Source organism: Otolemur garnettii, unplaced genomic scaffold (genome assembly GCF_000181295.1).
Source record: "Otolemur garnettii isolate 467f Iridium unplaced genomic scaffold, OtoGar3 scaffold00012, whole genome shotgun sequence".
In the NCBI taxonomy this organism is placed as follows: Eukaryota; Metazoa; Chordata; class Mammalia; order Primates; family Galagidae; genus Otolemur; species Otolemur garnettii.
The window spans coordinates 3,759,843-3,773,811 of record NW_003852407.1 but is presented as its reverse complement, the minus strand read 5'-3'; the positions used below and the strand labels follow the sequence as shown (position 1 = coordinate 3,773,811).

Below are 13,969 nucleotides of genomic sequence, written 5' to 3'. Positions count from 1 at the left end.
TTCCACAGGGGTAGATTACCCTTTAAACCCTAGTACTTTCTTTCCCCCTAAAAGATTGTTGGGACGGAGTTGAATAGTTCCACAACGTAAAAACAAAAAAGCCTCCAAACTCCTCCCTCTTCAGTTCTTTATAGAGTGGCTTCATTATTTTGTTTAAAACTGAGTTCTGAAAATAATAAATACACTAAAAGAAAATTAAATACATACACATTTCCAAATCAGTTTTGTTAGACTAGCCATTGCATGTTAGAAGACAGCTATGCCTATTTTCTAATCGAGAAATTAGTACTATACAGTGAAGATGTATAGTAAAGATTTAAGAGAGAGAGAGTTCTGCCTTCCTATTATTTTTGCTGAACTCAGCTAATCCCTACCCATTAGCTTCCTTGTGTGCAGTTCTTACCAAGAACAACCCTAAGTAAATTTGTCATGGAAAAAAAAGGTAAACATAAAAGTACAGATGACGTAATTTGGGAGAGAGAAGAAAGGGAAGAGAACTCAACGAAGCCTGTGGGCACTGCTGCCTTCAATTTACAAAGGGAGACTCATGAGTTACTACCTATAGCTAAACAAACAAACAAACAAAAAACCATATTACACAGAAAAACCAAAAATGATAATTTAAATATAGTATATTTAAAGATATACCAAGCGGAAATGTGCAAGTAAACAGAAAGAGACAATCATCTGAGCAGACATCAATACATAATTTGATGAATAAAAATTAGTGGTATACATTTACATGTTAGCATACAGAAAATGAAATACTTAGGGATAAATCTAACAAAATATGTACAAAATCTGTATGAAGAAAACTATAAAACTCTGACGTAAGAAACTAAAGAACTAAATAAATGAAAAGATATTCCATGTTCATGGATGGCAAGACTCAACGTTGCCAAGATTCTTCCCATTGTGATTAATAGATTCAGTGCAATCCCAGTCAAAACCCCACAAAGTTATTTTGTGGATATCAACAAGCTAGATCTAAAGTGTATATGGAAGTGTAAAAGGCCTAGAGTGTCAATGCAAAGCTGAAAGAGAAGTACAAACTAAGAGGACTGGCATTACCCAACTTCAAGACCACTACGATAGACAAAGCTACAGTAACCAAGATAGTGTGATATTGGCAAAAGAAGAGGCAAATTAATAGAACTGTCACAGTCCCCCAAAATAGACCCACAAACAGTTCATTGATCTTTCACAAAGTAGCAAAAGCAATTCAATGTAGAAACAAATGGTGCTGGAACAACTAGACATCCACATGCAAAAAAATGAATCTAGAAACAGACCTTACACCCTTCACAAAAACTAACTCAAAAAGGATTACAGACCTAAATGTAAAATGCAAAATTATAAACTTCTAGAAGATGACACATATGAAAACTCAAATTATCTTGAGTATGGGAAAGGTATTTTAGATACAACACCAAAGGCATGATTCACGAAAGAAAGAACTAATAGCATGGGCCTCAATAAATTAACATTTTCTAATCTATGAAAGACACTCTTAAGAAAATGAGAAAAGTCAGTGAATGGAAGAAAAATTTGCAAAAGACATATCTGATAGCAGACTGTTATCCAAAATATACAAAGAAGTCTTTAAACTCAACAAGCACAGTGGCTCACCCCTCTAATCCCAGCACTTGGGGAGGATGAGTCACGACTGCTTGAGGCCAGTTCAAGATTACAACAAGCTGCTATAATAGTACTACTGCACTCCAGCCTGGGCAATATTACCATACTTTGTCTCAAAAAACAAATAAACAAAAACAAATAACCCAATTTTAAAATTTGGGGGCCAAAGTCTGCAACAGATATCTCATCAAATATGAAGAGATACTCAACAGCCTATGTGATTAGAGTGCACTACACTCTTACCTGAATGCCAAATTCAAAAAATTAACACCATTAAATGCTGGCAAGGATGTGGAGCAATAGGATTCTCAATGATTGCTGGTGGAAATGCAAACTGGTACAGTCACACTGGTAGTTTACAAGAAAATTAAACATACTTTAACCATATCATCCAACATCCAGCACTTCTTAGTATTTACCAAACAAACAGAGAACTTATGTTCCACACAGAAACTCACACGCAAATGTTTACAGCAGCTTCATTCATAATTGCCCAGACTTGGAAACAACCAAGATGTCCTTCCGTGGGTGAATGGATAAAACTGCGGTATATCCAGACAATGAAATATTTCTGAGCACTAAAAAGAAATGAGCTATCAAGCCATGGAAACACATGGAGGAATCTTAAATGTCTATCCCTAATTGAAAGAAGCCAATCTGAAAAGAAAACATATTGTTTTATTCGAACTATATGACATTCTGGAAAAAGCAAAATTATGGAGACAGTACAAAGATTCCTGGTTGCCAAGGGTTACGAGAGAGGGAAGAGTGAACAGGTGGAGCACAGGGGATTTTTAAGGCAGTGAAACTACTCTGTATGACCAACATGCACACACTTCATTACACATTTGTCAAAACCCACAGAATACACAACAGAGGGCACCCGAAATTATAGACCCTGAGTGATGATGTGCCAACGCACCACCCCAGGGAGGACGCTGATAGTATGGGAGGCCAGAGGCCTTTCAGCGGGGGGAAACACAAGAACTCTGTACTTTCTGCTCAAATTTTGTGCTGAAACTAAAACCACACTTTAAGTCTATTCACTTTTTTCAAAATAGTGGTACATTACTTGAAATATAAAAGATAAAAGTTTATGTTAACCACCAAAACAGCTAAGAATTAAAAACAGCTGTCTCTGGGGAGGAAAGGTATAAAAAGTGATGAGAGTAAGAACATTTGTTTTAAGCTAATACAGTTTGGATGTTTGGCCCCTCCAAATCTCATGTTAAAACATGATCCCCCTCGGCTCGGTGCCTGTAGCTCAGCAGCTAGCATGCCAGCCACATGCACTGGAGCTGGCAGGCTGGAAACCAGCCCGGGCCTGCCAAACAACAATGACAATTACAACAAAAAAATTGCCGGGCATTGTGGAAGGCACCTGTAGTCCCAGCTACTTGCGAGGCTGAGGCAAGAAAATCACTTAAGCACAAGAGTTTGAGGTTGCTGTGAGTTGTGATGCCACGGCACTCTACCAAGGGCGACAAAGTGAGACTCTGTCTCAAAAAAAAAAAGAAAAAAAAAATTGTGATCCCCAGTGTTGAAGTTGGGGCCAAGCAGGAGGTATCTGGGTCATGGGGGAGACCCCTCAAGAATGACTTGGTGTCCTCCCCAGGACAGAGAGTGAGTTCTCACTTTATTAGTTCACTGGAGAGCTGGTCATTTAAGAGTCTGACACCTCCTCCCTTTCTTTCTCCCTCTTTCTCTTGTCATGTGACAAGCCTGCTCCCTCTTCACCTTCCTCTTTAATTAGAAACTCCCAGAAGACTTCCCCAGAAGCAGATGGCAGTGTGATGCTTTTTGTACAATCTGTAGAAGCATGGCCCAAATGGATCTCTTTTCTTTATAAATCTCCCAGACTTAGAGTATTACTTTACAGCAACACAAAACAGACTAACACATAGGCCCTCTGTGCTATGTAATTTTTTCCCCCAAACCACATGCGTAAAAAAACCATGTGCATACGTATACTTACCTTAAAATAAAACTTAGCATCAATGACTAGTACAAAATATCCAAATGTAATATAATTTAGATTATGTCTGAAAAGAAATTACTTTGTGAAGAAATGTTATGTAACCAAAAAATTTAAAACAAAAAAAAGCAATTGTTGGTTTTTAGAAAGAATTTTTTAAAAGAATTAAAAATTACAGTTATTAATGTCAAATCTTCTCATTCAGATTTTCCTACACATAAAAACTGCAAAAGAAATTAACAAATGTATTCAATAACAATCTTGATTTTGTTACTGTTAAAACTTTGAAGGCAGAGACTATTTCAGGGCTGAGCTAATGACCTGTGAACTGAATTTAGGAAAGTTTCTTCCTTTCTCTACTTCAGTGACATCATATATAAAATAGAAGGGCTAGTATAAATAAGCTTAATCCCAGTTTTAAAATCCAAAGATTATATGACATTTAAGTAGCCCCTAATGTGCAGGGAAATTTGCCTGTGTGTATGGGCAAAATGACAGTCGGAATTCAGGACTCTGCTCCTGCTGCTGCTAATCTTTCACATCTAATGCCAAGCTAGAACAGTTCTTGGAAACAGCCAGAGAAGCTCCTCCCAGCAGCTGGACACAACAGAAACTTGTTTCAGTTTTCACAGAGATTATTTAACTTGTTCTGTTAAATCTCAGACATCCTGCTTCTTGAGACCACTATACTTGTTAATGACCAAGGGCTACTACTTTTTATCAAGAAGTTTAAAATATGAAAATTATGTCAGAAGCAAATAAATTCACAGTTAATCTTGAGTATACAGTATATGTAAGACAACACACCTTATACAGCATTGTAAATTTTATAAAAGCATTTTCCAGGGCATTATTTTGGTCCTCAAGGCAATGCTGCAGTAGACTAGCTAGTGAAAGCACTAGACCAGTGGTTCTCAACCTGTGGGTCGCAACCCCTTTTTAACGATGAAAATACACTGCAGCATTAGGAAGGTTGAGAACCACTGCACTAGACAGATCTCGTTCCAGAAGAAATGCTCCCTCTCGGCTGCTGTCCCCTGTACTGCGATTAAGGACTTGGAGAATACTAACTACCAGCTTGCCTAGCTGTTCCTTCAATAGCTATGTGAGGTTCCTCAAGGACTATGCCATTCAATTTCCATATCTAACCATTAAAAAACTGAACTACAGGTCTGTAAGTGTCCTTTTTAAGTGACAATCTCTGATCTGTTAATCCCATTTTTAACATGAGAAAACCAAGGTCTGGAGTGGCACTGCTGGGTGGTGGCAAAACAAGGATGCAAGCTGTATCTGCTGGATCCAGGATTAGAGAATGTTTTTCTGCTCTATAATAACATAGCCGATGCTTCCTCACAATAATCAGTTAAACATGTATAAACAATCTAAACACATATCTTGTAAAAAGCAACATCATGTGTGCTACTGAATATATTTTGGTCAGATCTCATCAATAAACTAGGTAATAAATAGCTTACACGTTAAAAATGTTTTTAACTGGGATTTTCTCCCCCACTTTACTTCCTCAGGCACCAGGGATCAATTTTTAAACTGTTGTGAACTTAATACATTACATTGTCTTGATCCCTGAAAATTCTATCATCTTTAATTCAATGTCTGTAATAGGTTAAATGCCTAATTCATCTGGAAATCTGTATTAGACGGTTACCTTATAGCACCTAAAACTTAAATGCTACCTTGCTTTAGCACCCTCCACTCCCACACCCTCCCTGGTTGAGTCTTGATTTAGCAAACTCAGCATCAACATGCAGAGCTGGAGAAAGGCATCTTCCCAACAAGCCCTTCATTGCCAACCAGGGTCTCTCCCACCTTCGCCCTCTTCCAACCACTTGGAAACTTCATAAAGAAGCCATTTATGACTCTTCAGGCTCTTGAACTGCCTACTCACTGGTAGCACCAAATGTTGTCAATATTCCAATTTTCCACAATGTAACATCTAAGCCAGTACCATTGGTCTATGGGTTGCATAAATGTGTACTTTATATAATGTCATTACATTTCAAAAACCCTTTGAATAAACTGAATTTATATATACAATTCTTAGTTTCGTCTTTCCCAAATATTTCCAAAATGGATTTTAAAGAAATGGCTCTAAAAATTATATTCTTTTATATCTTAATAAACAGAAGCCTAAACATAATCCAATCTTTAGTCTAGCTCCCTAACATTCAAGTCTTTGCTCTCTCAAACAACAGTTTGTCTATCCCTGATCTTCCACAAACTCCCTATACGACTCAAACTCATGCATATGTGATTCTCCAAACACATTATTCACACCTCCCTATCTAGTGCCCTTTTCCCTCTTTGATGACCCAGCCCCTGCCAATCACTACAGCTCCAAATGACCATGGCATTTATCAACAGTTCCACTCACTGGGCTACATTTCTCTCCACCTGTCCACCTCTAAGCCATGCCTTTCTTTGTCCAGTAAATACACATAGGCTGTGATGTGAGAAATGGGGAACAGGTACAAATACAGATGAAGTTCACCTGCCACTCACCTCCGTCTGTGTGGCACAGTTCCTCCTAACAGGCCACAGACCAGTATTGGTCCACAGCCTGGGGCTTGGGGACCACATTTTAGAGGATGAATTTTTTTTTCTTTTTTGAGACAGTCTCACTATGTCACCCTCAGTAGAGTGCTGTGGCATCACAGCTCACAGCAACCTCAAACTCTTGGGCTTAAGCAATTCTCTTGCCTCACCCTCCCAAGAAGCTGGGACTATAGGCATCTGCCACAACATCCGGCTATTTTTTGGCTGTAGCTGTCATTGTTGTTTGGCAGACCTGGGCTGGATTCAAATCCGCCAGCTCCAATGTATGTGGCCAGTGCCCTACCCACTGAGCTATGGGCATCGAGCCTAGAGGATGAATTTAATTAAGAAGAAATAATTATACTATGAATATATAAGAAATATATAAATTATTATCCTATATTATAATCTAAGAACCAAGATACAAAGCAAATTGTCCCTAAACTAAATGGCCCAGACTATTCAGCATTCATAACTATTTAACCTACTATTAATTAGTGGCTCATGCCTGTAGTCCCAGCACTTTGTGAGGCCAAGGCAGGGGGACAGCTGGAGGCCAGTTCAAGACCAGCCTAGGCAACAAAGTGAGACCCTGTCTCTACAACAAAATTAAAATATTAGCTGGGTACGGTGGCAGGCACCTGTAATCCTAGCTACTAAGGAGGCTGAGATGGGAAGATCATTTGAGCCCAGGAATTAGAGGTTACAGTGAGCCATAATCGTGCCATTGCATTCCAGTGACAGCGTGAGATCCTGTCTCTTAAAAAAAAAAAAAGAAAGAAAAGAAAAGTTGTCAGGTATTATTTCTCTGCATTTCAGCTTCTAGGAGCCTCTTTCTAATACCAATGTCAGTAAACACCCAGTTGTTATAATGTGCCAACCACAAAGAGCTCTGAGCCACTACATTTGCAATGGAAGCTGCCTTAGCACAATCTTGTTTCTGTACAGACTAGATGTTGAGAAACAAAATGCTTCAAACACACTGAACATTGCTTGAGCTCACGAGCTGTCTCTAAATAACTGGGCCTTGTGGCAGGTGCCTGTAGTTCTAGCTACTTGGGAGGCTGGCAAGAGGATCACTTGAGCCCAAGAGTTTGAGGTTGCTGTGACCTGTGACTCTAAGGTGTCTCTATCCAAGGTGACAGAGTAAGACTCTGTCTCAAAAAAATACAATAAATACACTAAACAGAGTATACGTCTACTAATTTACTCAGTAGGGAAATTTTTTTCTGAGATTCTACCATGTGCCAGGTTAACCTGAATACCAGAGATACAGCAGTGAGCACACCAAGTGCTGGCACAAGAAGAGACCCTGTTTACAGGGAGCTGCCATTCTAATTTTATTGGAGAACTATGACCAAGAGAGCTAACAAATAATATGAAGAGTAGTGAAAAGCAGTTAAGACCAAAAAAAAAAAAAGCATGATCAAAGGACAAAGAATGAGAGGGTAGCTATTTTAAGGTAGGTAGAGTAGCCATTTCTAAGAAACAGACCTCGGAGAGAAAGTGTGGAGGGTGTCAGGATGGAGCCAAGCAAGCATCTGACAGGAGACAGTGACTGCAGGAGGAGGAAGGGCAAAGGCCCTAGAGACAGGGTGGCCGGCACGTTCCTCATGAGCAAGGAGGACAGCAGAGAAGCTGGAGCAGGAGTGAGGGGGACATTTTCTCTACAAGTATCACTCATAATAGTTTCAAGATGGTCCCAGCACTGTCCCCACATTCCAGAAAGAAGAGAGCAATGAGCAAAAGACTGAAGGAGGCATGCTCTGCAAGTTCATGGCTTCTGCTTACATATACTTGACCCAAACTATGTCATGTGGCCATGTAGCTGCCAAGGTGTCTGAAAACCAAGCTGGGCACACAGTGCACCCCCAAACAATGGGTATGCCTGGGCATACAGCATGGAGTAACAGACACTGGAGCCTCCAAAAGGTGGGAGGCTGGAAGAGAGGGAGGGGTAAAAAATTCCACATTAGGCACAATGTACACTATTTGATGGGGACACTAAAAGCCCAGACTTCACCACTGCGAAATATATCCACATAACAAAGCTGCACTTGTACCCCCTAAACCTATAAAAATAAGTTTTAAAAAAGAAAGAAAAATATATTAATGACTTAACAAAGTCTCATAAGAAACCTTTAAGCTAGTGTTGAATTACCCTCATAGGCCATTAAAATTAGAGTCCTCTTGTTATTCACCCCCAAATTCAACAAAGGCTAAATTAACAATGTTAGGTGTGAAATGTTGATAGTGCTCCCTCCCTTCTCATATATTCATATTCCTTCTTACATTATAAGCTCATCTATTACAATGCACTATGGTTAGAGTAGAAGAAACATTTAGAGAGTAGTTTGCTTTCACGTGGAAACCGTTACCAAGACAAACCTTCTTGTGGGATGGAGTTCCAAGAACATTAAATCATAAGAAATTGTTTCAGCAGCTGGTTAAAGCCGAGTGTACATAATACAAGACATCTGGCTGGCTGTGCATTTTCAGTTAATTTAAAAGGTATAAACACATTAAAACACTGAAATGTTTGATATATTACACTATCTGCTTGCTCCTTAAGAGTGTTTAAATGGCTGCTCTATTCCTTGTGTTCTTGGCCTACTTCCTATTTCCATCCCCCTTAATGTCACCACAACATATTAATAATAAAAGGCAAAAAAAAAAAAAAAAGAACATACTCATTTATAATATACATATACTAAATTGTGGGTATTTGGTAATGAAAAAATATAATTAGTGGTGGTGCTATTTCTAAAATTAAATCAGCAACATAGAGGAAGCACCTCACATATAGTATGCTTTTAAGCAATACACATTATACATGCTCCCACCCTCCCTCTTCTGACCATATGTTAAAAAAAAACCTAACTATAGTGGCTTAACCAAGATAAGTGTTTACTTCTTCCCATGTAAAAAAAGAAATCTAAAGATATGGGATGCAGGGTGAGTGTAATAGTTTCACAATATCATCAATATCTCAGGTTCCTGGGACATTTTTCTTTACAAGTATCACTCATGATAGTTTCAAGATGGCCCAGCACTGTCCCCACATTCCAGAAAGAAGAGAGCAATGAGCAAAAGACTGAAGGAGGCATGCTCTGCAAGTTCATGGCTTCTGCTTACATATACTTGACCCAAACTATGTCATGTGGCCATGTAGCTGCCAAGGTGTCTGAAAACCAAGCTGGGCACATAGTGCACCCCCAAACAATACTGGAGTTCCATTAGAAAAGAAGGGGAGAAAGGATGATGAGCTGTGTCCATCACAAGACTTCGGCTCGAATGGGAAACTGTCCCCTTCTGATGTCCACTTCCCTATCTGATTGACTCCTCACTTGTCCCAGCCCTACCTTCAAGGCTGCACACCACCACACCAAGTCATAACAGGGATTGGTGGTTCTCACTTCTAAATCTACATTAAAATCCTGGATGCTGTGCTCATGTACAACAGAAGTCAGGAGCCCATTTTCTCACCAATACCTGTCTTTCCTTTTGGGGCCATAAGCAAAAAGCACATTTCTAACCACATCCCCATGTAGGCTGAGATTCTATAATGATAAACATTAAACTCTATTTCTGTTTTTCAAAAATAATTCCTTTAAAATATACATTCTGTGAAAACTAGTTCTTCAGGGGTAAAAAAAAAAAAAAAAAAAATTGTAGACATAAGGGCCTTTATCCTCCAAAGGGTTAGCAACAGATATTCAGTGTGTCTGGGGCATTTAAATTTCATTACAGGAGAGAGGCAAGTTGGAAAGAAATGTTGAACAGGGCTTTTCAAGGAGACAATTTTTAAAAAAAGGTTGAGAATCATTTCATTAAAACTAACCAATGAGATAAACATTCTAAATCACACAGAATTGCAAAGAGCTGCAGTGATAGAAGTCCGGTTACAGCAGTGTAAACAAATAAGGATCTATTTTTGTCACATGAGCAGTCCGGGTGAGGAAGGGGGATGGGTACTGTTGACTTTGGTTCAGTAGCTCAATGACGTCAAAGCAGAATTTTCTGTGAGTCTCATTGGTTCCTGGTGCCAAGATGAACATGCTCAACTCAAAAGACTGTCCACATTCCAGGAAAAGGGACTGTCAAGAATGAAAAGATACGCCTCCTAGCTGAGTCTGTTCCCTTTGAAGAGCCTTTCCCAAAAATCTCATGTAGGACCTTCTCCTATATCTCAATGACCACACCTTCCTTCAAGAAAGGCTGGAAATGGAAATTTCTCCAAAAGAGGACAGTAATAAAATAAGGAAATCAAAAAGAAAGGGAAAACAAATACTGGTGATCAATTATATGTTTATATGTTGTAGACATAAGGGCCTTTATCCTCCAAAGTTTATATGTCTACCACATATAAACTCAATTTAAATTGCTTCTTTTGTAAACTCCTGTTTCAGAGATCTATAAGTTCTCTTATTACACAAATTGATGCAATTCTATGCCTACTGTATGCTTAATTAAGAGTTTATTTTCCAGGAGGTGCCCATAGCTCAGTGGGTAGGGCGTCAGCCATATACACTGAGGCCGGTGGGTTCGACCCTGGCCCCAGACAGCTAAAACAACAACAACAACTACAACCAAAAAAAACAGCCGGGCATTATAGCAGGCACCTGTAGTCCCAGCTACTTGGGAGACTGAGAAAAAAAAAATGTTTATTTTCCCCTTAATATCGTAATGTTTTTGTTTTGGTGATGGATAGTCAGAGTCTAAATATTACTAGGGAAGAGAAAGAAAACAATTTTATACACACACAAGTCTTAAAAGATGCACATAAAAGTACTACAGCAGAACCTACAAACTCTTCAACATGATCAATTATTATCTTTAATGTACAAGGAAAATAAAATAAACCCCGGCTTAGCCAGAACTTACAAGAGTGGAATATCAGTGATTAACTGCAGCAAACAGCAGAGCAATTCTTCCAAAAGATCTTCTGAGTCAGAACCTGGAAAGACACATAAAAAGTTTTTTAACAAAATATACAGTCCTTCTTATCCTCATTTTTATTCGATTTATGAGAATAAAATGTTATAACATAAACGCAGACACTAGTGTTGACCTCTGAATAAAATCTAAACCATAAGCAAGTTAACAACTGCTATGATCTTTATTTAGCATAGGAACTTTCAACACCAGCAATTAAGAAAAAAGTTTTCAAAGCCTGAAGGTATTTAAGGCTCCTAGAGGCCAGTAGTTTTCAAATTTCTTATACTGCACTATGTTTTCTTCCAATGAAATCTTATATTAAAGTCAAATACATAAAATAGGTAAAAATCAAGTTGCCCTAGCTGCTTTGTTTGAAGCAGGGGCAGAAGACCTGTACCCTCCCCCTCTATAAATATCTGGCCTTGTTCTTGATCTTCCTGATGGGCACCACAGACCCAAACCCACTGAAGAGGCTGACCACCGCTTTACAGACAATGAGCCAAACATAAAATGCTTACCCAAGTCACAGAATAAATAAGAGGTAAAGGCAAGATTCAAAGTGTATGTTCCAATGTGTATGTTCTTTATCCCAAACTGCTATAGATAAGGGACCTCCAAATTTCCAGAGTCAATAAATATTGTATGTGACTTCTGGTTGTGGACACTACTGACACCTATTCCTTCATGAAATTCCATCAGTCCTCAGTTCTTGTCTCTTATTTCTTTTTTTTTTTAGACAGAGCCTCAAGCTGTCCCCCTGGGTAGAGTGCCATGGCATCACAGCTCACAGCAATCTCTAACTCCTGGGCTCAAGCGAGTCTCCTGCCTCTGCCTCCCAAGTAGTTGGGACCGCAGGCGCCCGCCACAATGCCCGGCTATTTTTTGGGTGCAGCCATCATTGTTGTTTGGCAGGCCCGGGCTGGATTTGAACCAACAACCTTAGGTGTATGTGACTGGCGCCTTAGCCACTTAAGCCACAGATGCTGAGCCTTGTCTCTTATTTCTAACCAAGTTCTTTACCCATTTCTTCAACTACTGGTGTGTGTCCCTGAGTCCTACCATTGGCTCTCTTCCTTCTCACTCTCTATGGTCTCTTTGTCAACACCACTTACATGCTGGTGGTTCCTAAACCTACAGCCTCTCTCTTCACCTCTCTGCTGAACTCCTATCTTTATACCCAATTGCCTACTGGCTACTTCCACACCTAGTCACATCACAGTGTCTCAGTCTTAACATGTTCAAAACTGAATTCATCTCTGCCAACACCTGGAATACTTACTTCTTCACCCTCCTTTGTGGTGACTGTGTTAGCAACCCAAGGCCAAAACCCAGATTACTCTCTCTCCCTCAGCCTTATACAAACAATCTCTAGGTCCTCTCGAGTACACAGTCCACCTCTGATATTTCCTCTTTTCTTTCTTCCCTGTCATGATTTTGTTTATTATCTCATCATCACAGTTCAGTTAAACAAATTCACTGAATTAAAACTCATCCCAGATTCCCGTACACTTTCCTAACTAGTATTCACACACTCAATTTTACTCTCTCCAATCCAAACTCCAGATTGATTAAAGGCAGATGCCCCTTTTACTCTCCTGGCTTAGATCTTTTCAATTACCTGAAGCTCATTACTAGGTATCAAAAAGAATTTCGAGCTCCAGGGCGGCACCTGTGGCTCGGGAGTGGGGCGCTGGCCCCATATACCGGAGGTGGTGGGTTTAAACCCAGCCCTGGCCAAGAACTGGAAAAAAAAAAAAAGACTTCCGAGCTCCAAAGTACAGCATGCCAGACCCTTCAACCCTTCCAAACACAGGCCCTGCAACCCTTTCTCCTTTATCTCCCTCCGATGTTCCCATCACAATATATATTCCAGCGACACCTAGCTATATGCTAGAGGCCACCAAACACCTCAGTAACATTCCCTGGGATACCCTCAAACAATAAAAACTCATGTTTTAAAGCCCATTAGTATCTATCCGAACTATCCTCAGTCTAAATCTCCTCTACAAAACCCAACTCTCTGAATCACAATAATCTTGTATAAAGTATCTGTGCCCCGTGCCTAAGTCTTTCAGTGCATATGTGGGTTCCATTATACCATCTTTCTGTCTCCATACAGGCAGGCCCTTGGCTTCTTGAGAGTGATGACTCACATAGAGCTTGCACATGCTATACACTCAGTACAGTTTGCTGAACTGAAACCAAGGGGCTACGGACAAATCCAGCAGTTGTTTCCAAGCATCAAAGCATTTGGACTCTCAAAAATCTTTTCACAGTATTTTTTTCTAGACCACAATACCACCCGGTATTCAGAAATTCCTTCCTGCCTTGCCATAAATAGAACTGGCACAGCAAGCCTCTGAGAGGTAAGTATATGTCTTAAAGAGAATATTAAATCATAATGAATACACTGGTCAATGCCTAAAAGGATACATGGCAAGTTCAACAGCCACATTAAATCTCACTCAGAAAAGTGAACTTGACTCAACTAGTGGAGAAAATAAAGAAATAAGTAACATTTGTCTCTGAGGTTACGTGATAAGGAGTAGACCTAACTAAAATCCCTCGCATTCCCAAAGCTGTCCGATATAACCGAAGTGAGTTAACAGGCTATTCCAATAAGTCGATTTGTTGGCGCATAATATACACTAATACGTGTCTGTTGAACTGTCACACTCCTTGGCTCTTTCTACAGAATGTGGAGTCCCAGAACCAAGCAAGAACATTTAAAATCACTGGCTCCCTAAAGAATGTTTCAGACCAAATGCCAGTTTAAGAACATATCCCTGTTCAGCCACGCAGCCAGCACAGTTTTTCAGTTATAGGAGGTGAGGGAACAAGCACTTGGGAGCCACAGATGGCACA

General features: G+C 39.6%; 1 protein-coding gene across 2 annotated transcripts in view; it reads right to left on the bottom strand.

Annotated features, from left to right (window-relative positions):
• The window catches only part of DYM (dymeclin), a 367,263-nt gene that overhangs the window by 290,526 nt on the left and 62,768 nt on the right, over positions 1-13,969 (bottom strand). For both annotated transcript variants that reach the window (XM_003784710.2, XM_023510160.1), the window contains exon 6: positions 11,051-11,123. In XM_003784710.2, the coding sequence (XP_003784758.1) occupies positions 11,051-11,123 (73 nt within the window). The remainder of the gene's footprint in view (positions 1-11,050; positions 11,124-13,969) is intronic.